The 25,445-nt window shown below is 43.7% G+C and overlaps 1 protein-coding gene across 3 annotated transcripts; it reads right to left on the reverse strand.

The window, feature by feature from the left end:
* On the reverse strand, positions 1-25,437 carry sugp1 (SURP and G patch domain containing 1). Of its 3 annotated transcripts, XM_078556144.1 has the most exons (15): positions 25,376-25,437; positions 20,604-20,805; positions 19,838-19,932; positions 17,963-18,202; positions 13,509-13,632; positions 13,028-13,157; positions 11,175-11,177; positions 10,044-10,198; positions 7,865-8,190; positions 6,641-6,747; positions 5,463-5,640; positions 3,782-3,888; positions 2,374-2,519; positions 1,581-1,710; positions 2-737 (listed from the first exon to the last, which is right to left on the reverse strand). In XM_078556144.1, the coding sequence occupies exons 1-15, from the start codon at positions 25,395-25,397 to the stop codon at positions 711-713; spliced, it is 1,992 nt and encodes a 663-aa protein (XP_078412270.1). In that variant the 5' UTR covers positions 25,398-25,437; the 3' UTR covers positions 2-710. The 3 variants fall into 3 exon arrangements, with proteins under 3 accessions (XP_078412268.1, XP_078412269.1, XP_078412270.1); XM_078556142.1 differs by lacking the exon at positions 11,175-11,177 and having other exon boundaries at positions 1-737; positions 10,044-10,167; positions 13,018-13,157; XM_078556143.1 differs by lacking the exon at positions 11,175-11,177 and having other exon boundaries at positions 1-737; positions 10,044-10,167; positions 13,018-13,157; positions 25,353-25,405.
* Between the last annotated feature and the right edge of the window lie 8 nt (positions 25,438-25,445).

Below are 25,445 nucleotides of genomic sequence, written 5' to 3' on the forward strand. Positions count from 1 at the left end.
TGATGTTTAGAATGATAAAATTTATTTAAGCACAAACATGCAGCAGTTCCTACATTTTGCAAGAAAATATTTGAATGACATTCTTCTAGAGATTAAAAGGTTACTGAGCGACTACCAGAGATGTCCAAAACGGTTGAGATTTCTCCTGCCGGATGTCAGGGCCTCAGTAACATATCCTCAGGTTTCTCTCCAAGTGTTTAAAACAGCTACACAGGGAAGGCAAAGAATTCCTCTCCCTCAGCCACAGGCCCAAGACACACACAGCAGAGTGAGACACACTGCTGTCTCCTCTTGCACTGGAATCTCCAGAGTGGCCATATGAGGAAGGAGGAGAGGGTTGGACTGTGCTCCCCAATCTACCAAGACTCTCCATTGTTATAATCTTTTCTGCTTACTGTCAGATTCAGCAGGAATTGAACAAGACATTCAAAAAACTCTTCATTTTGGGATCTCCTTTTCTCTGCACGGTCCTCATCGCTGTGTGGTGAAGGAAAGGGCTCCTTTGAGTCCAGAAAGGTAATTGGGAGGAATGTGGCCCAATAGCAGTGGTACAGAAAGTTCCGGCATTGTTTTTCAGGGAAATCCAACTCGAGTTCATCCCTCGCAAGCACGGTCATCTGATCACTGCACCATTGAAGAACCAAACTAAACATCACAGCCAAGGATTGAATGGTAAAGTCTCCTTGTATCTGTGTGTGCAGGTGTAGGAGTCAGTAATAAGGCCTCCTCGGGTTGTTCTGAAACAAAGGAAGGTCCAGTGTTACTTCATACAAGGAATGTCAGGCAGCAAAAAGAACAAATGGCCCAGTAAACCTGGCTGACACACCAGGATGGTTGGAGCATGACCAGCTCTGCCTATCCCTCCACATCACATTCCCTCTAGAGTCATATAATCTCCTAGGAAAAGGCAAAATAAACGGGAGAAAAACCCAGAGATAATAAGGGGAAATAATAATCTGGAAAATGTTCAAGTCAGCAGCTTCATGGGAAACTCTCAAACCTTAGACAAGTACAGCCACTATAACAGAGCAAGGCAGGACAGAGCATTCCGCTTGATTGCCCTGTGGACTCGATATCCTCCATCACCCTTGCACAGTGGCTAGAGTCTGAACAAACTGTGGGATTCACTGCAGCAACTCGCCACAGTCACTGCAACAGTACTGCTTCCCGTGCCCTCCCACTGAGGATAAGGGCAGCAATGCAGTAGGAGCACCATCACCTCCCAGTCTCTCTCAGAATCAAAGAATAATATAGGACAAGGAGGCCAATTGTCCCAATGTCTTATCCAATTAGGAACATAGGAACAGGAGGCCAATCAGTCCCTCAAGTCTCTGCTATCATTCAATCAGGCCATTCAGCCCCTCAAGTCTGTTACATCAACCAAAAGGAAAGCAGCATCTTTTATTTTCAAATTTAAGATTCCAAATCCAGAGATCATGGTCTTTACAGAGAGTAGGTGGTTCTCAGGTGATCTGAATAAATTCATAAAATTGGAACGTTGAATTCAGTGCGCCCAGCATTGACAGTGGCGAGAGTTCTTGGCCCTTCCTCCGCCTCATGTGCATGTTGTGATCACCTACCAGCGGGTTGGGCCTGAACCTGTAGGCCAGCATCATCCGCTTGCGGAATGCCTCATACTCGTCATCGTCTTTATTCAGCTCTGCTGGTCGATCGATACCAAACCCGGCTCCGTCAACTGCCGTGGTGCCTCTGCAGGCAAAAAAAAGAGAGGGAAGTGGAGAGGCTAGAGAAGCTGGCATTTATCTCCTTAAAGCAGAGATAGGTAGAAAGATTTAAAATCAAAATTACTGGGGGTTTTGAGAGAGTAAATGTGGAGAGGCAGTTTCCAGTCATAAGAAGGTTGGAAAGGGGAGAGGAGAAGAATTTTTTTTTTTTTGCATGAGCTGTTCCATTCTGGAATTAGATTGCGATTAAAAAGCATTGGATTCCGGAGGATTGACATGTGTGAGGGAGATTCCCTCCAGCTAACCCTGCAAGGAATAACTTTGGCTGTGTTGAGAATATAACTCAGGCAGTGGCCTGATGCTGCTCGATTTCCTGCTCGAGTCTGTTGGCCATCTCGTTGTTCACACTAGCTTCAGATGGGCATCCGAATTGGAAAATTAAAATGAGGATGGGGGATTAAAATCAGCCTCTTTGCGGGATTGGGTGGTTAAAATAACCACTCACATCCCTCCCCTTTAAACATACATTACTGGCACTTCTAAAACATGTACAACGATACTGAGGAATGCTGGTTGCAGAATGGTGTGCAGACATCTAAAAGCTCCCTCCCTTTCCCCCAGTTTAGGCAACAGAATATGGGATTATTTCATATATCAGAGCCTAGTTGGCCTACTACTATTTCAGTACCTGGGAACGGGAGCTTTGATGCCTTGTCCCTCTGAGCCCAATCCATCGCCCTCCTTCCAGCCCATTTTCATCAGCATCTGGTAACCAATGTTCTCCACAGTAATTTTGAAATCCTTGTAGTCGGAGTAATCAGGCTCTCTCCCTTCCTGTGAAAGACAGACAAGAAAGTGTTGAAGTATTCAGACGCACGGAATAATGGCAGGGGAAGTGTGTGTGCACGCACTTCACCCCTGCGCTCACTAACCTACATCGGCACCTGGTTCAGCAACCCCTCGCTTTTAAAATTCTTATCCTAGATTTTCAAAACTCTCCACTGCCTCCCCCATTACTATCTCTGTAATCTTCAGCCCAACAACCTTCCCAAGGTCTCTGCGCTCCTTCAATTCATATGCAATGATTTTCTTCACTCCACAACTGGCAGCAATGTGCCTTTATAAATTTTTTCTGTAGTGGGTGACTATTTGTTTACATGCATCGGCCCTTGAATTTTTATGCTCAGCCACATGTGCAGTCACTTAGAGAGGCCAAATTGTGCGCAGCCTACGTGGGGACCTTTGGGTTGCTACACGATCATGCAGCGTGGAGGAAACATTGATTGGCAGCCAATCCTCAACAATCTAGTCCCGAACCACTGGAATTCCCTCCATTAGCTTGTCAATCTCCCTCTCTTCTTTCCTCCAAGATATTCTTCAACATTAAAATCTTTGACCAAGCTTTCAGTTCAACTGTCCTATTTTCGCCTTAGGTGGATCATCATCAGCTATTATCTGATGATGCATCTTGGGATGTTTTTATTATGTTAAAGGCACTACATAAATGCAAGTCCATACATTAGTGGTATGTTACATGGAATATCATAGGTGTACAGCCTGTACCTTTCTGATGTGCACTAGCTACAATCAAGGTACTGTTAGCTGTGCAGGGCCTTGCAAAAGTCACTTTTTTACTACATGCGCAAGTCCAATCCATATCAACATACTTCATCAATAGAAAAGCCTGGCTCCCCGATTAAGGCTAGCTTGAATGAACTGAAATGGAATTGGAAAAACACAAGCGATGAACCTTTCCCCTGTCTACTGACTGTGGAGTATAGCATGAAATGAGTTGGGCAAGTCTCAATCCAGTTCCTATTAGATATAAGCACACAGCATAGAACAGCTCCTAATATGGCCCTAAATCTCACTGTCAGAACACCAAGGCGGCTGGTGTGGAAAAGAAAATGTCACACCAATGCAGTGGGGCCCTCTTTGGAATTTGACCTGAAGCACATTTGTTGGGTCAATGTAGAGGGGGCTTTAATCTGTATCTAGCCCCATGCTGTACCTGCCCTGGTAAAGATAGGAAAGAGTTATTCAAAGTAGCAATAGCCATTTTCCACTTAGTATTATTTCTGGATAAGCTAACGTACCTTTAGAGCTTTGAACGTCTCCATGAATTTGTCCAGTTCATCAGGGGGTAGGAAGTCTCCAATGAAGTGCTTCCCGCGACCCATCTCGGTCAGTTGTTCTGCCCATTCTATCAAGAACAGAACAAACCATGATGCAATATAGGCAACTAGCTGTGTGAAACACTACTAATGCTGTGCTCTTCCAAAGGCCAGATGACTTCAAGAAGTAGAAATGGGGATAGGCCAATCGGCCCCTCGAGCCTGCTCTACTATTCAATAAGATCATGGCTGATCTTCTACCCTAACTCCACCTTCCCTGACACTATATCCCTTGATAGTATCCAAAAACCTATCTCTGCCTTGAATATACTCAACAACTGAGCATCCACAGCCCTCCAGTATAGAGAATTCCAAAGATAGTGAAAAAATTTCTCATCTTAGTCCTAAATATGGCTGACCCCCATTATGAGACAGTGATCCCTCTTTCTAGACTCACCAGATAGGGGAAACAGACTCTCAGCATGTACTGTGTCAATCCCCTTAAGACAACAGAGAACATGACCAGAGGTTTTCAAACAAGGAAGAACATATAGGAATAAGAACATAAGAAATAGGAACAGGAGTGGACCATTTGGCCCTTCGAGCCTGCTTCGCCATTCACTAAGACCATGGCTGAGCTTCTTGTGTTTCGATTTCCACGTTCCCATCTACCCCGATAACCTTTTGATTCCCTTGCCTAACAAGAATCTACCTACGTCTGCCTTAAAAATATTCAATGACCCTGCTTCCACCACCGTCTGAGGCAGAGAATTCCAAAGTCGCACAACCCTCAGAAAATTTCTCCTCATCTCTGTTCTAAAAGGGCGACTCCTAATTTTAAAACAGTGCCCCCTAGTTCTGGACTCACCCACAAGAGGAAACATCCTTTCTACGTCCACCTTGTCAAGGCCATTCAGGATCTTATATACTTAAATCAGATCATCCCTCACTCTTCTAAACTCCAGTGGAAACAAGCCCAGCCTGTCCAGCCTTTCCTCATAAGACAACCCACTCATTCCACGTATCAATCTAGTAAACCTCCTTTGAACCGCCTCCAATGCATTTACATCCTTCCTTAAATAAGGGGACCAAAACTGTACACAGTATTCGAGGTGCAGTCTCACCAATGCCCTGTATAGCCGAAGCATAACATCCTTACTTTTATGTTCAATCCCTCGCTTAATAAAGGATAGCATTCCATTAGCCTTCTTAATTACTTATTGTACCTGCATACTAACTTTTTGTGACTCATGTACTAGAACACCTAGATCTCTCTGCATCTCAGAATTATGCAGCTGTTCTCCATTTAAGAAATACTCTGCTTTTTTTGAATTCAATCCCAATTCGGTCTGTAACCGTTTTCCCCGATGTAGTATTGTCAGAGCCCTTGAAGGCAATTACACTAAGTAGAAAGGAAGAGAAAACCTGCACTGATGACCCCAGGATGTCCCAAAGTGCTTCACAGCCAATGAAGTATGTTTGAAGCGTTGTCTTTTGGATAAGCTCAGATCACCAGAAGACTCAGCACATCTAGGCATCACCCGTGGTGATGCCACCCCGCTGGTTAAATCCTTTACAATCTGCTTAAACCTGAACCACTGCAGACTGCCATGTCCCTATGTTTATCTCTGACCTCTATAGACTGTTGTGATCTCATGTTTACCTCTGGTCTTCTCCATCTCCATATGCCGCAGACGATGTTCCCAGGTGCCAGCATCACCGTCGATTTCCTCGTCGCTGTCATACTCGTGTCTGTGATCTTGAATGGCTTTCTCCCACATCATCTGCATCTCCTGCATGGCTTGCTTGTGCTTCATGATCATGTCGTACATTTGCTGCATCTGTAAACCACCCAGAATTCACTTCAGCCATCCTGCCAAATGTCCACAGGTTGCTTCAGTTCCCTCATGTACAACCTGTCCAATATTTCTCTCCTTAAATGGTAATCTCTTTCCCTATCGCCCTGCCTGGTTCCTCTGTTAGTGCCCCTGTATAGCTCTCCCATGCTCTCTGTAAACACCCCTACCTAATTCCTCTCCAGCTCTCTCTAACTCTGCTGGGCTGCTTCCCTATTCTGGTGATATTGCTGCACAATCCCTCTGCCTCTCTCTGTAAGTGACCCTGCCTGGTTTCTGCCCCTTTGTAAATAACACTGCCTGGTTCTCCTCTCTCTCCCTCCGTAGCTACCATTTTTCAGTGTCAGTTTCTCTCTTTCTCTGTGTCTCCCCTTCCCCATCAGCATCTGTGCCTGTCTCCTTTCTTTAGGTGATTATCACTAATATCTGTGTCCTGTATTTCTCTCTGTTGGCCTAGTGATCCTCTCTTTCTCTGGAAATGCAACCGTACACCCTCTCCTCTCTCCAAGCATCGCAGCCCACAATCCCCAGTGCAGTTCATTTCTCTAATCTTACATTAAATCAGTAGCTTCTCAAGGACAATTAGGGGATGGACAATAAATGCCGATCTTGCCAGTGACACTCATGATCCATAACTGAATTTTTAAAAAAGCTTTACTTTTAGGTCAGTTTTGGAGAGGTTGCCACGAAACGGGCGCATTTTGAAAAGCAGAAGAGGCTTCATTTCTTCAAAGCGCTAATCAGGAAGGAGTGAGCAAAGTGAGGAAAGTCAGCAACCTAGTACCAGAGTGTTTAATCAAAGGTGACTGCCTTCAGCTGACAACGCTGTAGGTCAGAATCAAAACAGGACAGAGTAATAGTGCCTAGAAACAGGCAGCCTCCAACCCCTGCTGCTGCCGCAGAAATGGTGGTGTCCTGCATGACTGCAGGGCTGCGCTCCCCTTGGCCACACCCTGCCATTAAAGATCATCTCACTGGAATTTACCTCCTGCTGTTCCTTCAACTGTTTCTTCTGTGCATCACTGAGCTCGTTGACTCCCACCAATCCGACCGGCTTACCTTTCTGATAGCCAAGCCCCTTCAAATCCTGAGCTGCAATCACACACACATACACACAAGAGGCATTACTTCAGCATGAGTTAATAGTTTGGCACTTAAAACAAAATTCTGGAGCCCACGTATCCCTTCACAATGGTTCGACATGACTCTGGGCCTCCACTCCCCCAGCATATAGCCCAGGCTGGAATTTCCCATCACTTCCCTCTCCCTACAGAAAAGGAAGACAACGGGAATGTTGCTCAGAAGCAAGGCAATCGCAGCTTTCACACAGTGTCTGAAAGAACTGCAGAATCATACAGCACGGATAGAAGCCAATTCAGCCCTTTGTGTCTGTGCCAGCTCTTTAAAGGGTTAATTTCCCTCTTCCTGCTCTTTGCCCATAGCCCTGCAAATTTTTCCCTTTCAAATATTCACTGCAGTTTTCTGGTGTCTTTGCTTCCACACTTTGCTGTGTGAGAAGCATTGAGCATGAACCCAGGAACTTGCAATCGACAGCTCACTGTGTGGAGCATTATTTGGGTGAGGTCAATCCCCCAGTGTTGCTCAGTGTTCAAAGTACCGCTAACTTTGAGCCCCGCTTCGGACCATGTCCTCTGATGCAAAGGTTAGTGACACTCCAATTTAACCATCAATCATACAGTGATAATCCACTAATACAGAGTGCAAGAAAATGTACTCGGTACAAACCGATTGGCATAGGGAAATTGGGGTGCCAGGGTTCAGGAAGACACATGTTCAGGCTCCAACAACTGTAGCTTTAAAAAGGATGAAGGCCCTGCAATCGGAGGAGCATAGCTACCGATCAGCACAGAAGGCCACGTTCCTTTTGTACCTGAGCACCAATGTAGAGCTGACAGGGATTGTATCCCCACTACAAGAGTCAAAGAATTTTTAACAATAGGAAAAGACCATTTGGTGCAACAAGCCCATCCCTTTCCTCACACAATGACTCCACCTATCCACTTTCTCCCCATATCTCTCAAACCAACCTTCTTTCTCTAGAAACGTATCCACTTTCCCCTTGCACCCGTTTATACTATCCACCCTCCTTGGCACTACTGCGCCACTCTAGGTTGCACCTCAGCCTGGTCTTACCCCTGACTTTGTGCCATGGGACTGACGAGACCATTTCCTTCTTCACAGAACTTACTTGTTAAGCCAGGCACTTGCATCGATAATGCCAATTCAGGAGGAGGAAGCTCAATCTTGTCATCCTCTGGGCCCCATCGGCTCTTCTTTTTCTTTTTAAGCGAAGAGGAGGAGGAGGAAGATGAAGGTGCTGGTACGGGTGCAGGCTCGGAGGGTGAGCCACCGGAAACAGGCTCAGGAGAACTCTTCCGCTTTTGAGTGGCGGGAGAGGATATTGCCATCAAGCTGGCTTGGACGGCCTTCTGCGCAATGGTCTTGACTTTACAGAAGACTTCAACTGTGTCCCTGTAGTATCGATATGCATCGGTATTCTGCTCATACAGAAACCTACAGTGACAAAAAGAGTGTCTGGTGCTTCAGTGCTAGAGAACTGCATGCTCAGAATCACAAAGATTAACATTACAGAAGGAAAAAGGTCACTCAGCCCATCTGCTACTACCTGTTCTCTGACGGAGTTATCCATCGAGACCCCTGTCCTCTTCCACATCCTTTAAAATTCCTCTTTTCCAAAAATTTCTCTACATCCTTTTGAAGGCGGCTCTTCGGCCCATCGTTCCTGTGTGGAAAGCTATTAGATTCTACTTCCACCACTACTGCTGATGGGGCCTCTCATATCCCAACAACCCTCTGCGCAAAAGAAAAATAATTCTCCTAAAGTCTCTGCTATCCTTGGGTGACAATATAGACTACACACCCTCTGATTTACTAACCGGTGGAAATAGTTTGGCATTTTATCTTATCAAAACCACTCATACTTTGAGCGCCTCTATCAAGTCTCTGTTCCATGGGGCAGAATTTTATGACAGCAGGATTTTACGTTCCCGCTGTCGCCAATGGGATTTATAACGGCCCGCCGCATTTTACAGCCCCGTCCCCGCCGAAACGGGTCGTATAATTCTGCCCATAGTCTCTCACCATAACTAAATATCTCCCCTTTGGCACCCTAAAAAAACTCAACACCCTCACCTTCACATCATTCCTAAAGTAAGGCTCCGAGACTGGCCAGAACAACAGCTTGCACTTATATAGCATCTTTGATATAGTAAAGCATTCCAATGAGCTTTCCAGGAATGACTATCAAACAAATTTGATATAGAGCACAAAAGGAGATATTAGAACAGGTACCCAAAGTTTGGTTAATGAGATAGGATTTAAGGCGCATCTTGAAGGAGAGAGGTGGAGAGGTTTTGGGGGTGGTTGGGGGGGTTTAGCAGGGGATGGAATTCCAAAGCTTAGGGCTCAGCAGCTGACAGCACGGCCACCAATGGTGGAGTGATTAAAATCAGAAATGCTCAGGACATACTTAAGGGCAACAATTGGTGGCAGGGCCTTCCCACGACGGACTTAATCAAGGCAGAGGTGGGAAGGTGGCATGATTTCCCCCCAACCCCTTACCAAGCTTCCCACAGCAGGGGCAAGGGCATTAAATTCTGCCCCAGGTGTCTTAAAGACTCATCCACAGAAAAAGTGATGAATCTATCCTTAAACTGTCTGGTCATTTATCCCAATCCTGTTTGTGGGACCTTGCCATGCACAAATTGGCTGACACCTTTCTTACATCGAGTGAAATGGGCCTATATTCTGTGGAGTTTAGAAAAATTAGAAATCTCATTGATACCTAAGAATTAAATCTCATTGGTATATATAAAATTCTTAAGGAGCTTGACAGGGTAGATGCTGAGAAGCTGTTTTCCCCTGGCTGGACAACCTAGAACTATGGGGGTCATAGTCTCAGAATAAGGGGTCGGAAACTTAGGACCAAGAGGAGGAAACATCTTCACTTGGAGGGTCATGTATCTTTGGAATGCTCTATCCCAATGATGATGCTCTATGGATGCTCTGTGAATGAGTACATTCAAGACTGAGATTGATAACTTTTTCGGAAATAAGGGAACCAAGGGATATGGGATAGGGCAGGAAAGTGGAATTGAGGTAGAAGATCAGCCATGATATTGAATGATGCAACATACTGAAGGTGACAAATGGCCTACCTAGCTCTTATTTTTTAAGTCTCTTATGTTCTAATTCCAACAGTGGCTACAATTCAGAAGTACTTCATTGGCTGTGAAGTATTTTGGGATGCTCCAAAGGCATGAGGGGTGCTATTTAATTACAAGCTTATCTTTTCTTAAACAGCTACAAGCCTTACAAACCAGGCAGCATGATAAAATGGTGCTTACCAGAAGGCTGGATTGTCTCGATTGTCCCGAACAGCCATCTCTTCCACGTCTGGACCCCCGTCAGCGACAAACTTCGCCAGCTTCTCAATCACACTTCGGATCTCCGGGTCCTCTGGGGGTGAAACTTTAAGCAGGCTATCAGTACTTGAGTTCAACTCACACACCCAACAGTCAACAGCCAAACAAGGTCTACAAGATTGGATGGGTAAGAGTAGGATACAGGGAGAGCAATGGTTAAATCACACTCAAGTGGTTTAATGGAGACAGTGTCCCACACAACTGCACTTAGCTCTCAAACCTCTGGGTGTTAACTGGTTGTTCTTTAGAGTGTTCCAAAAAATTTACGTCACTGAGACAGTGTAGAGGGAGCTTTGCTCTGTATCTAACCCCGTGCTGTATCTGTCCTGGGAGTGTTTGATGGAAACAGTGTAGTGAGAGCTGTACTCTGCATCTAACCCAATGCTGTACCTGCCCTGGGAGTGTTTGAAGAGGACAGTGTAGTGGGAGCTTTACTCTGTATCTAACCCCATGCTGTACCTGTCCACTCTATCTAAGACTACATATTAATTCCTCCCCTCCAATACTAATTTTTCCCTCCAACAAAACAATGCGAGGGGCAAGAGTCACTAATAAATCCAGTAAGGAATTCAGCAGAAATCTCTTTACCAAGAGAGTGAAATTTGCTACCTCAAGAAGTGGTCGAGGCAAATAGCATAGGTGCATTTAAGGGGAAAATAGGAAACTCCTTGTGGGAGAAGGGATTAGGATATGCTGACATGGTGAGGTGAAGAGGAATGAGAGAAGGGTGAGGAGCATAAACACTTGCACAGACCTCTTGGGCTTACTGGCTTATTTTCATTCACAAATTCTAAAACAGGAGAAAATAGTAAAAAGGAGAGTACTAAGAAGAATTCGCAACCTCCTCCCATCGATGGACCATCTGTCCTGCGTCCCTTCCATTCTCCACCCATGACCCCCACAAACTCTAAACTGTGAATCACTGTTAGTGTCACATCTTCAAACCTCATTAGCCTGTAGCTGAAAGCTAATCAGATCACTTATTAGCAAACTGGAAAAAACTTTTGTTTAATTTGTAATTACAAATGCAATCAGGTCAAAATAAAGAACTACTGTCTTAACCAGTGACACTGATCACCAGTAAGTCAACTGGTTTTCTCTTTTTGTGGACAAACGTGATTTGTGTTCCCTTAATTTAGATAGTTGAGAGGGTGATCTATTTGAGGTTTTCAAAATAATAAAGGGATTTGAGACGATAGATGTAGATAAACCATTTCCCATGGTGGGGGATTCCAGAACAAGGGGGCATAGTCTTAAAATTGGAGCTCAGCATTTCAGAAGTGAAATCAGGAAGCATTTTTTCACACAGAGAAATCTAGGACTGTCACCGCTAAAAGGTTGAGAGTCAGCTGAAATAGGAGACTGAGATGAGTAGATTTTTGTTGGGTCAGTGGTATCAATGGATATGAATTAAAGGTGGGTAAATGGAGTTAAGATGTAGATCAGCAATGATCTAATTGAATGAAGTAACAGGCTCAAGGGGCTGAATGGACTCCTGTTCCAATTAAAAGTGGGATTTCTCTGGCTGTATCTTGGTACCAACAGGTCAGAAACCTTAGTGAAAAAACTAAGAAAGAGTAGCGTCTTTGAAGGTGACAGGACAAGAAAGCTGTACAAAAAACATATGAGATCATTGCTTTTATAAATAGATGCACAGAGAATTGATGGACCTTCTGTGTTGTGCTAGTCTTTGACTCTACAGAACAGAAAAGCAAGGAAGTTATGTTAAGCTTTTGTAATAACGGGTTATGCCTCAAATGGAAGATTGTATCCAATCCTGGGCACCACACTCTAGTCAAGGCCTTGGAGAGGGTGCAGAGAAGATCTACTAGAATGTTTCCAGAGATGAGTGACTTCAGTTAAGTAGAGGGGCTGGAGGAGCTGGAGTTTTTCTCTAGAGAAAGTTAAGAGGAGATTTACTAGAGATGTTCAAAATTATGAGGGGTTTTGATCAGAATGAACAGGAGAAACTGTTTTCATTGGCAGAAGCCAGAGCACCGTAGATTCATGATTAACGGAAGAACCAGAGGTAACATGAGGAAACTTTTTAAAATGCTGTTATGATCTGGAACACAGCCTGTAAGGGTGTTGGAAGTAGATTCAATGACATCCAAAATAGATTTGGATAAATACTTGCAGGGAAATATTTACAGTGCTATGAGGAAAGAGCAGAGAGAGTGGGATTAATTGGATAGCTCTTTCAAAGGGTTAACACAGAGATGACGGGCTGAATAGCCCCCTTCTGTACAATTAAATGTTTCCAGCAAAGATTAAAGGCAAAAAGATGCACTGAACTGATTTTGCCAACATGGTTTCCCCTGTTCCAGAGGGAAGTTAATGCAACTATTAAAGTAACAAACTTGGCTTCAGTGCACAAATAAAGAGGCACAGTGTATGCATGTTCGTGGGGGAGGGGGTGTGGTTAGAGTTTCATATGGGAGGGGCTATGAGTTTGCATGCATGGGGGCGGGTGTGGATATACTCTTTCATAGTTCAATAAACGTAAAAATTTATGCAGGATTACACCGTTCTGAAATCAACATCAGCCCTCCAGACAGAGATAGAACATGGATGCTCTACAGAGCTCCAACATTACCCTGAGAATGGTCTTCCACTGTGGATTCAATCTCAGAAGACATGCGTTGGTCAGTGTGCATACTGCAACTAGCTGAGGCAAAGGCTTTTTTTTAAAAAAAACAACCATCATCCAATTAAGAAAAAAAACTACTAGCTGTATTGGCTGAATTTCAATCCATTTCTGAGAGGTGAAAGGTCAATAGAACAACCCGCTTTGGAATGCTCGGCATCATCACTGCCCTCTGAACTTTGTGCAGTTTTAAACCTTTATGCATGGGATAAGTCTTAGACAGAGATTGTCCCCTTCCGATTCCCCTACCTTTTGGCACTGATGAAGTGGTGGTGGAGGTTGGCACAGGTGGCCTGGACACCGACACCCCAGACAGTTTTTCTCGTTTGATTTCAGCCACCTTTTTCTTGTAATAAAGAAAAGCTCGGCTATTGCGATCATACAAAAACCTGCAACAAAGGTGGAAATTACGTTTAGCACCTTTCTCTTGACAAAGAAATCCCAGCTTGTGATCCCCGCAGCGTTATATAGAACGCATACTGCAAGCTTCTTACAGAGGATTTATCCACCCACATTCTTATATGCCCCATGGCCATCAGACCAGATAAATCAGCTCCATCAGTCTGCATTTCCCTGACTGTACTACCATCAAGCAGCTCTGGAGAGCATTCAAGGGACCGGATCAGTAAACACTGGAACCGACACCAAGAGGAGCTGTAAGTACTGGCATCGATGCAGATCCTGCTCCTGTTTTATTTGAGCTGCATTATTGGCTGATGGAGGAGAGAGACGATACTCACGAGAAGGCGGGGTTATCCCTGTTGTTCTGAATGGCGAGCTTTTCGACTTCATGGCCCCCATCTGCTACGTACTTCGCCAACTTCTCAGCGACGCTCCGAACCTCCGGCTCCTCTGGGGGTGAAACTTTAAGCAGGCTATCAGTACTTGAGTTCAACTCACACACCCAACAGTCAACAGCAAACAAGGTCTACAAGCATGGTTGGGGGCAAGAGCAGGATACAGGAAAAGGACGGATTTAATGAAATATGAAGCCAATATTGAGAACATTTACAATGTAAAACACTCCATGCTGGCACTGAATTTGTTAATTAGAGGAGAAGATAAAGTATTCTCCTCCAACCCTTCCAATACACACAAAGGATTGCTTCCCCAATGGCTTAGCGTAGATAAAGTCAATGCTTGTTCCGTAGTAGGAACATGCAGATTCGAGCTTTCAGGTTCGATTTGCAGGCTATGTGGTTAGCTGCTCTTAACCAGGGTAGCTGAGGTGGTAGAAATGGCCTCAGAACGTCTAGGCTGGGAAAAAGAAATGTTTCCTCTCTTGATCGCTAATGGCAACCAATGTAGGGAAGAGTAAACGTGCAAAACAAGGAGAGGATCACGCTCGTCTGTGATGCTCCTAATGGCTCAATGCCTTGCAGGTACTCTATCCAGCACATACATGTCACATGACTGAGATATCAGGGAATGTCTGTGGGACTGAGCCCTCAGCAAGAGTCAGGAACATCAGGAAAGTGGGCATGAAGGCAAAAGCGGAGAAACATAATGAAACCTACTTGCTCCTAATTTTTGGGGAATGTTTTGCCAGCACATAGAGGTAGTTGTCTCCTTTCACTACAGAGCTGTTCCTTTGCTATTAGCTCCACTGGCAATTTGCTGGAGAAGTGTACTTTCCTGACCTAGCCATTGATCAGGGGCATCCAACCCAAAAAAATTCTACATTGGATTTCCATTGGCACAAAACCCATACTGAAACTTTCCCAACTTCCCTTTGGCACTACATTTATATAGCATCTTTTACGACTTCAGGATATCCCAAAATACTTCCAGGCCAACTGAAGAATTCTGAAGTGTAGCAACTGTGTAATGTAGGAAATGTGGTAGCCAATTTGGACACAGCAAGCTCCCACAAACAGCAATACAAGGGTGGGATCAGCTGTTTTACTGATGTTGATTGAGGCACGAAAGTTCCAGGACACTGAGGAGAACTCCTCTCCTCTTCTATGAATAGGTAAATTCTAACCTGTAGGAAGGATTCTTAGTCTTAATCCTTTCTTTCTGAACCTGCGGGAATTTGCCATATATGGTCCCTGTAGGGGAGTCCATGTTTAATAATTAGTTTTAGTTTAGCTATGTGCGATTGATTTCCATGATAAAGTGTATTAATCAATTAACTCAAAATGCAAGGCACTAGTATCACACTACATGAACCTATCTTTAGGTGCATCCGTCCTTAACAAGTGAAATGTGCCATATAGGCTTAGGCCAAAGTAAGGTTGCGTCTTATGGTTTTATTACAGGACAAGTGTTGGAGAAAACCCACTAGTACATTTTATGGCTTGATTACAGGGCAAATGTGACGTCACTTGTAGTCCAATTGTCAAAGCAAAGGCTCTGGGAAGTGGTTAACACTTATGCTGTATTCTTCTCAAAAGCCTATTGTGTGAAGTAAAACAGTTTTAGGTCTCAAGCTACAGTTCTAAATTAAATCATTTTAGCTTTCTAACTTAAAGTGCCTTAAAGAGAAACAGTCACTTTCCTTCAAAGTATACAAAGACCTATGCCTTACTGTGGCTTTAAATGTACTGTAGTAATTTTGTAATTGCTGTATTAGTTTAAGATTGTGTACCTCTTGGACTCTAGTTTTTTTTTATAAGTAACTTGCTTCAGGCATCAGCAGTCAATAGGAAGTCACATATAGGAGTCTGAACTTTCCAGAACACCCAAGATGTATCAATTAGGCATTTTAGGGCAATAAGCCTGAAGCATCAATCATTAGGAAGTGACACCCTTGTAAATAAGCAGACATACAAATGACCTTGTGGTGCCTCGTTATCTTAATGGAAAGCTATAAACTTAATAAAATAACAGGGAAAATCTGCAATGAGCAGGATGCTCAGTGACCATCACCCTTAAGAGGTCAATCAGGCACTAATTAGACATCACCTAACCAATAAGGCACTGATCATGCGTTGCTTGGATATTGAGAACTCAGAGATACTACTGACCATGCATAGAGGTAGTGAATTAGCAAGAGTTAATAAACAGCAATTTTCAGCAGCTAAGTGCACAGCAAAAGGAAGAGGAGATAGAAGTTAGACTTCGGTCAACAGAACATTTCAAGACACAATGCTACAGTGGGCCGGAAGTCATGAGCCAGTGTTCCAGAGCACACTGACTGTTCCACTGCCTTTGCTAAGTATTGCATTTTGTACTTACTTCAATTAACTTAATAAATTCTGTGAAATTTGTGACAACATACTCATACACAGAGTGGTCTGTAGTTAGTCGGAGCTGCAGGTTTCTTTTAGATCAGCTCTCCCAACTCATTTTAACAATTGTAATCAAGGCGTTGTCGAAGCTTTTGTCTTGCACTCATCAGGACAATTCGCAGGAATACCAAATGTAAAAGGAACAACAATTTATACTTCATGAGAAGAGAGTGCCAATTGGTTGGCAAGTGGACTCTGATTGGTAGAGGTGTTGCTGCGGAGAATGCACCAGTTAACTGATGACTGACAGTTAACTGTCAAGCTTTGTTTCAATTCAAACCAGGCAGGTTGACTCTGATTGGTCAAGGCATTGCCCTGGGGAATGAACCACAGAATGGCTGTCGCCAATTTTGTTAAGTTGAAACAGGCGCAATGTGTGCACGTTCATTTTGTCTGCAAAGAACAGGGTCCTGTGTATTAATATATGTTCTTCTAGCACTCCTAAGTGTATCACACTTCAAGCCCGACTGATAATCTTAAATTGGTTGTCGTCAGCACACCAGAGCGAATCTGCCTGGTTTGAAATGAAACAAAGCTTGGCAGTTAACTGTCAGTCATCAGTTCACTGGTGCATTCTCCATGGTAACACCTCTATCAATCAGAGTCCACTTACCAACCAATCAGCACTCTCAAAGTATAAATTGTTGTTTCCTTTACATTGGGTATTCTTGCGAATTGTCCTGATGTATGCAAGAAAAGCTCCACATGTGTCTTTTTTCAGCAATACTCAAGTTCTGTACTACCAAATGACAATGTAATTAACTTTAATTGTAAAACTTAAAAGTTGGAATGAACCCCAGGTCTTACAAAGGTTATAGGTTTGAGCCCCACTCCAGAGACTCAAGCACATAATCAAACTGACATTTCCAGTGTCACACTGATGGAGTGCTGTACTAGTGGAGGCACCTGCTTCTTGATGAGACATTAAACTGAGGCTTTCTCTGTCCTCTCAGGTGGCGTAAAAGATCCAGAGAAGAGAACAGGAGCTCCCTTGATGACCTGGCCATTATTTATCACTCAACCAATACCCTAAAACAGATGATTGGTTACCACATTGCTGTTTGTGGGAATGTGGCATGCACAAATTAGCAGCCATGTTATCTACATTATAACAGCGACTGTACTTAAAAAAGCCATTAGCTGTAAAGCACTTTGGAAGATAGTGAAAGACACTACATAAACGCAAATCCTTTCCATTTACCGACGGCAGTTTTTGCATTCACTCAGGGGAATCTTGTCTGATTTTCTATAGAACATGGTTACTGGCACAGAAACAGCACCAATAACAAATAATCTAATCACTGATTAGCTATAATAATAGCCTGCCCTTCCTCCCCAGCTCCCTCTTCTTCTGTAAGTTTTTCTTAGGCTATAATGGAACTGTAGTATGCAAGTCCCCACTGTCTTTCCCAGGTGACTGATTTACAGCCAATGAAATCCTCTTGAAGTGCAGTTGGTATATTAATGTAGAAAATGCAGCAGCCAATTTGCATACGATAGGGTACCAATGTGGAAAAAACATAAGCAATGGAAAGTCTTTGGCACTCTCTTCCTCAAAAGGTGGTGGAAGCAGTCTTTGAATATTTTTGGGGCAGAGCTAGACAGATTCTTGATTAACAAGGGGGTGGAAGATTATCGGAGATAGGCAAGAATGTGTGGCTGAGATTATATTCAGATCAGCCATAATCTTATTGAATGGTGGAGCAGCGTGGAGGGGCCGAGTGGCCTACTCCTGTTCCTAATTCGTATGTTCATAAAACAAGACTGGATAGCAATCAGGTAGGATCCCAGCTGATTCTTTTTTCTTCTACCGCAGGGAGCCAAGGGACTGGATTCCAGGGCGAGACAGCACCTTCAGACGAAATGGGGGTAAAAGAAATACCCTCTCAGCAAACCTCTCAGTACAGCAGCAACGGCTAATCACGAAGGCACAGTATCACAGTTTAAGTAATGCTAGTTACCTTTCACTTCTGCCCACTGCTCAAGGTCCTCATCCTCCTCCTCTTCATCATCTGGTGACTGGAAGACACTGGGGCGGGCTGCGATTGGCGTCTGCTTGGCATGGGTGTAGTTCTTCATCTGACCTAACGTGCTTCCCAAAGATGCCACTCCCAGGCCAGGGCGTTTCCCGATCAGAATCTGCCTCTTCTGTGCCTGGGTCCCTGAGGGGCTGGAGTTACTGCTGTTGCTTGGTGGCACCCCTTCAGGGGGAAAAAATAAATCGACGATCAGTGCGTCGAACATTGCAATCAAAGGTGAACTTCCTTAAATCAAAAGCATAAATCAGGAAGTTACGCTGAAATGCCAAACATAGGACCCACTGTACCCCTGTCCAAGTTAAGTATCAAAGTGATTAACTTATCAGAATTCCAGGATTAAAATTTTTGGGCCCCACCCACATTCTGAAATGGTTGAATACATAGTTAATGGAACATGTTCTAATACTATAGGATATTACAATAACTAATGCATCCTTAATTGATCATCCGTGGCTTTTGACACTGCCAGTAAGGAGCAAGTGCAGTTTTCACATTAAGCATAGAGGGTGCAGACAATTGGACCAGACACACAGGCCTTTCTGTCCTTATTTTCATATTTCCATTAGAAATTTCTATATTCACATTTATAATCTAAGCTTATCAGATTCTAATTATACCCTTCTGCCAGCAGTAATACTGCAATGCTTCTATATAGGAACAGGATGAGGCCATTCAACCCCTCAAGCCTTTCCCAACATTCGATTAGAACTACTTGGATCTACTTCCTAATCCGTCTATCTGCCTTTGTTCCATAAACCTCAATAGCCTTGTCTAACAAAAAATAATCAATCTCAGTTTTGGAGGTCTTGTGGCTCAGTGGGTGGCAGCCTGTGAGCCAGAAGTTCCAGGTTCAAGTCCCAGTCCAAGACTTGTCGGCCATGGAAGGAGCGTTCATGACAGTTCAACAGGCTGATAATCAATCTGCTAATCCTTCCAACACTTCCCCATTATCCTCAAAGCGACAGAAAGAGTGTGTAAAGATATGAAACAAACAATCTCAGTTTTTTAATTTTCAATTGAGCCCCCAGTCTCAACATCCTTTTGGGGAGGGGTTGTGTGGTAGAGTTCCAGATTTACATTACACTTTGTGTGACGGCGTCTTCTTGGCATCACCCTTGAGCATCCTGGCTCTAAGTTTAAGGTTATACCCCCTTATTCTGGACTCCCACCCCCAGAGGAAATAATTTCTCTCTATCAACCATATCAACTCCTCCAATCATAAATACTTCAGTTAGATCACCCCTTAATCTTCTATCTGAAAGGGAATAAAAGGCAACTGGCAGAACATCATAATTACAAAGCATGGTATCATAGGCAGATTCAATTATATCTGGGGACATGGGAATTTTAATCTGAATACAAACTGAAGACTTCTAATATATATATATATTTATATATGGGCTAAAAGGCCTACTCCTGTTCCTATGCTTTTACATTCCCAGCTTTCTGCCTAACTCACCTGATGGCACTGAATCAGAGTGCAGCACAGTTTCTGAGAAATCTGCTGCCTTCCAGTATCTCATTCAAGTGGGCATTCATTGTATACGAGACCAGGTCAATGTATGAAAAGACTTATTAACCACAAGTTTATAAGTAGGGCATGGGGTAAGAAACTGCAGTGGAGGCCAAACCTGCACATATATTCAGCAGACAGGAGCGGAAAAAGCCTGTTTGATCCTGATCAAGGGCATTGAGATGAACGGGAATACCCCAGCTACTGGTCCTCCTGAGATCTTCTCTGTACAGCTGACGTCTCTACAGCAAGTTAAGCCCATCTGGCCTCCACACACTCCTCACCTGTACTTGCTTTCTCCTTCTGCATCTTCAGGAACTGCTGCAGGAAACTCCCATCATTGGCAAACTTGTTGGACGTGTTCCTTTGGTCGTTATCTCTATAGAATAATTAGAATGACGGTGAATTCCAGACAAACCAGCAAAAGCAAAGCCAGGCTGAATACCAGTCACAGAATTCAATAAGACAGCTCTGAAAATATACTTCACACACAACAAATAAAATGTCTGTTCAAAATCAATTCAACCTAACTAGAAAAATCATTAGGAATTATGCCCATATTCCCAAATGGAGGATACAATGGGGTAACTGGCTTGTGCAGTGGGTTAAACACAGGCATTGGGTTCAAACTCAAGCTAGTCAATGAGCTGAACATCTTCTCCCCATGTACCTCAAGGGTTCTTTGTGCAATTAGTTTGGACAGCCTCAGCCTAGTTGTAGTGGAGAAGGGACAATAGAAACAAATAACACACCTAATTCAACACTCAGGAGGCTGCCTGATAGGCAGTGTGGGACAGTAGAAAATTTTAAACTTGGTGCAGTGCGAAGCACTTGTGAAGCATGACTGAAGTGCATTAATGGGACTGTGTAGAGGGAGCTTTACTCTGTATCTAACGCACGCTGTACCTGATGTGGTATCAACTGATGCAGGCACTTGGAACCTGAAATGAAATCTGTTCCATCTGTACTACTAGCATTCCTCAGCTTAATAAGCTCAAGTTAAAATTGAAGTGAACGGCATACTTGTGAGAAGTAATAATCACCACATACTGAGCAGGCGTCACTTGCAGCTTTGTGAAGCTGTCCTTTTTAGCTCTCTCCATTTTGGCTTCGATTTCCTTTTTCTTCTGTGCTATCAGCTCCTCTTGTTTCATTAGATTCACGTACAATTTATTGGGTCTGTTGGAGGAGCCCAGACGCTCCAGGCTGAAGGATCGCTCACTGCTGGACTTTGTGGCCCCACCAGCCTTACCTACAATATAAAAAAAATGAAAACACACAAATGGATCAATCCAAGAAACATTTATAAAAGGGAAATGGTAAAGCTAATCCTGCTTGTCAATTAGTTTTGTACAAAAAATTGTAAATGTATCGCGCATTGAAACAACTGGACACACAGAGTAGTGAAGGTGTAAAGGAACATTTTCTATAAGCATTTTAAAAGTTTCAATGAGATCATCTCTCATTCCTTTAAATTCCAGTGATTACTGGACTTAATCTCTACTTTTGGGATAACCCTTTCATCCCAGAGATCAATCTGGTAAACCTTCATTGCTTCTCCCAACATGGCAAGTCCAGGGACTGTGGATGCTCAGTTAATCAGCATATTCAAGACAGATTGATAAGATTTTTGGGCACTAACAGAATCAAAGGGTTTGGGGATAGGGAAGGAAAAAGGAGCTGATATAGGAGATAAGCCCTGATCTCACTGAATGGCAGAGTAGGCTCAATGAGCTGTATGGCCTACTCCTGCTCCTATTTTTATTACTGACACTGGCGATGGTTTATTAAGCAACATTCAGGGTCACTTCATAGATGTGTCTATGTATCAGGTCAATCAGGGACTGTAAAGGGGGATAAGTTGAAGCAGAGGGCACATGCTTGCAACTGAAGCATTGCTCACCTCAGGAGCAAATGGTGGTTATTCACTTGGGGGGAGACACAGCTCTGGATGAATACAGGGGTTGGCTGAGGCTGTAGCAGGAATTGAATGAGATGGAGAGAGCGCATAATTAATCAATTTCTCACTCGAGAATGTGGTTTCAGCACTCAATGGGCTAAATGCAATCCATCAACGGGTTTGCTGTCCAAATTGAATGTTGTGACCCTTTTATGTGGACAATGATACATCACAGTTTACCAGTGAACTCCGTGGGGGTGCAATACAGTACTCTCAAAGGACGTGAGTCCACACACAATGACATCCATACTCAGCTTTTCATTGGCTTCTGAGTACTACACGCAAGTGATAGGTTCCTTGGCGGTGAATACTTTGCACTATTGGGGCCCTCAGTAGTACATTGTTAAAAGAAAGGGAAGGCCAAGCCCTTGGATACTGCTCCACAAACATAAAAACATCCACACAGATATTTCATGGATGTTCATAGGCATTACCAAGTGTGTCTGAGCCTCAGGAACCAGGAACTGGCCAGGTCAAGATTGCCCTTCTCCCACATGTTCACTACTCAGAAAACACCCTGATCCTTGCCACTGCATTGGGAGACACCAAAATAAAGTCAAAAAGGGCTGAAGCTACACAACAGACTAGTCAGTAGCTACAAAGAGTGAAGACAGGATACTGACATTTCAGGCATGTAACTCTTCATCAGAACACTACATCAATAGAATCAATGTATCATTCTGTGCTGCAGTAAATGCCATAAGCAGAATGTATAACCCTGGCCAACATGTAAACAATAATAAAATTATGCAAATAAAATATGACATGCACCTCTGACATCCAAATTTGTGTACAATGGGGTGGGGGAATGGTAAAATCTTCAAGGTGCACAAGACAGACAGTGGTTGCATTTAGAAACGCTAAAGCACAGAGTGCTTATGCACTGAAGGTGACATTTTCTTAAGATGACAACTCCTGAAGTCTAGATAAGAGCAAAATGAATGTCACATTAACCAAGAATTGAAACTCTGGTTAACCAATGACAGGTTTAAAAATTCAAACAGGTGATAAGTGTCTACACAAGCAATAATTAGTTCCCCATCAGTGACTTGGGACATAGTAAGAAGAAGGGTGAGTAAACACTTCAGATAAGTGGGAAGAGGACAGTCGATGATGGAAAATTAAAGAAGATTCCCCACCTTAGGCCTCCAAACAGTCAGAGAGAAATAGAAGAGCAGATATTTAGACAAATTACAGAGAAGTGTAAAAATAATAGGATAGTAATAATGGGGGATTTCAACTTCCCCAACATTAACTGGGTTAGTCATAGTGTGATAGGTTTAGAGGGAGCGGAATTCTTAAAATGCATCCAGGAGAGCTTTTTAAGTCAGTACATAGAAGGTCCTACAAGAGAGGGGGCGGTCCTGGACTTAATTTTAGGGAATGAAGCCGGGCAAGTGGTAGAGGTATCAGTGGGGGAGCATTTTGCAGATAGTGATCATAAATCCCTTAGATTCAAAGTTGTTATGGTAAAGGACAAGGATGGGCCAGAAATCAGAGTTCTAAATTGGGGGAAGGCCGATTTTAATAAGATCAGATATGATTTGGCCAGAGTGGACTGGGACCAGCTACTTTTAGGTAAATCTGCGTCAGAGCAGTGGGACTCATTCAAGAAGGGAATAGGGAGAGTACAGGGCCAACATATTCCAGTAAATACAAAGGGTGGGACCAACAAATCCAGGGGACCCTGGATGTCAAGGGATATACAGGATTGGATAAAGAGAAAAAGGGAGGCTTATGGCAGATACCAAGGGTTCAAAATGGTGGAAGTCCTAGAGGAGTATAGAATGTGTAGGGGGGGAACTTAAAAAGGAAATTAGGAGAGCACAAAGGGGGCATGAAAAAACATTGGCAGGTAAAATAAAAGGAAAATCCAAAGTTATTTTACAAGTACATTAAGAGTAAGAGGATAACTAGGGAAAGAGTAGGACTCATTAAGGACTATAGTGGTAATTTGTGTGTGGAGCCGGAAGATGTAGGTAGGGTTCTAAATGAATACTTTGTGTCAGTGTTCACAAGTGAGAGGGATGACGTGGGTATGGAAATCAGCAGAAGGACTGTGATACAATTAAAGAAATGAGCACAGAAAGGGAGAGGTTCTAAGTGGTTTGGCAGGCTTAAAAGTAGATAAATCTCCAGGCCTGCATGAAACGTATCCCAGGCTGTCGAGTGAGGCAAGGGAGGAGATAGCAGGGGCGCTGGCAATAATTTTCAAAAACTTGCTGGCCACAGGACTGGAGGACAGCCAATGTGGTACCATTATTTAAGAAGGGAGGAAGGGATAAACCAGAGAACTACAGGCCAGTCAGTCTAACCTCAGTGGTGGGACAACTATTGGAAGCAATTCTGAGGGACAGAATTAATCTACACTTGGAGAGGCAGGGATTAATCAAGGACAGTCAGCATGTTTTTGCTAACGGGAGGTCATGTCTGACCAATTTGATTAAATTTTTCAGAGGTGACCAGCTGTGCAGATGAGGGCAATGCATTTGATGTAGTCTACTTGGACTTCAGCAAGGCTTTTGATAAGGTCCCGCATGGGAGACTGATAACGAAGGTAAGAGCCCATGGGATCCAAGGCAATTTGGATCCAGAATTGGCTGAGTAGTAGGAGGCAGAGGGTGATGATCGTGGGGTGTTTTTGTGACTGGATGCGTGTGTCCAGTGGGGTTCCATGGGGATCAGTGTTAGGTCCCTTGCGGTTTGTGGTATATATAAACAATTTAGACATGAATGTTGGAGGGTAGATCAGTAAGTTCGCGGATGACATGAAAATTGGTAGGATGGTAAATAGTGAGGAGGATAGCCTTAGATTACAGGAGGATATAGACGGGCTGATCAGGGGCAAAAAGAATTTAATCCGGATAAATGTGAGGTGATGCACTTGGGCAGGACAAACAAGGCACGAGAATACACGATGAATGGTAGGACCCTGGGAAGTACCGAGGATCAGAGGGACCTTGGTGTGCATATCCACTGGTCTCTTAAGGTAGCAGGACACGTAGATAAGGTGACTAAGAAGGCATATGGAATATTTGCCTTTATTAGCTGAGGCATAGAATATAACAGCAGGGAGGCTATGCTGGAACTGTGTAAAACACTGGTTAGGCCACAGCTAGAGTATTGCATGTAGTTCTGGAATCCTCATTATAGGAAGAATGTGATTGCACTAAAGAGAGTGCAGAGGAGATTTACCAAGATGTTGCCTGGGCTGGGGAGTTTTAGTTACAAGGAGAGATTGAATAGACTGGGGTTATTTTCCCTGGAGCAGAGGAGATTGAGGGGGGGACATGATTGAGGTGTATAAAATTATAAGGGGCATAGATAGGGTAGACAGGAAGGCACTTTTCCCCTTGGTGGAGGGATCAATACCAGGGGGGCAGAGATTTAAGGTAAGGGGCAGGAGGTTTAGAGGGGATGAGAGGAAGAATTTTTTCACCCAGAGGGTGGTGGGAATCTGGAGCTCACTGCCTGAAAGGGCGGTAGAGGCAGAAACCCTCATAACATTTGAGTAGTATTTGGATGTGCACTTGCAATGGCATACAAGGCTATGGGCCTAGTACTGGAAAATGGGACTAGAATAGTTAGGTACTTGTTTGACTGGTGCAGGGTCGATGGACTGACGGGCCTTTTTCTGTGCTGTAGACCGCTATGGCTCTAACTGGGGTTAATCTGAATTCTCAGCCCTCTTGGTGGGGGCACTAACCCCTGGATGGGACTAATCCCTCTCCTTCCTTCGCTATTTAAAGTTTAGTCCAAAGATAAAAAGTGCCTTTAGTTCATGGAAGCTTTTTCCTCAATTCTAACGGCTATTGCCCCTTATCGAGCCCTTTCCTCACCCGTAATATATCGCAACACCAACCTGCATCTCCCTCCATAGCCATGGCTTCATATCCTAGTGCCGTCACTTCCGGCTAGCCGGATCATAACCG

This window comes from Cetorhinus maximus, chromosome 13 (genome assembly GCF_964194155.1).
Source record: "Cetorhinus maximus chromosome 13, sCetMax3.hap1.1, whole genome shotgun sequence".
Classification (NCBI taxonomy): Eukaryota; Metazoa; Chordata; class Chondrichthyes; order Lamniformes; family Cetorhinidae; genus Cetorhinus; species Cetorhinus maximus.

Coding starts and splice junctions, on each gene's coding strand:
- sugp1 (XM_078556144.1), bottom strand. CDS start 25,397: ATGGCTATGGAGGGAGATGCAG. Junction 20,806..25,375: donor GGCTATGGAGGGAGATGCAG/GTTGGTGTTGCG, acceptor TTTATATTGTAG/GTAAGGCTGGTGGGGCCACA. Junction 19,933..20,603: donor CTGCAAGTGACGCCTGCTCA/GTATGTGGTGAT, acceptor ATTATTCTATAG/AGATAACGACCAAAGGAACA.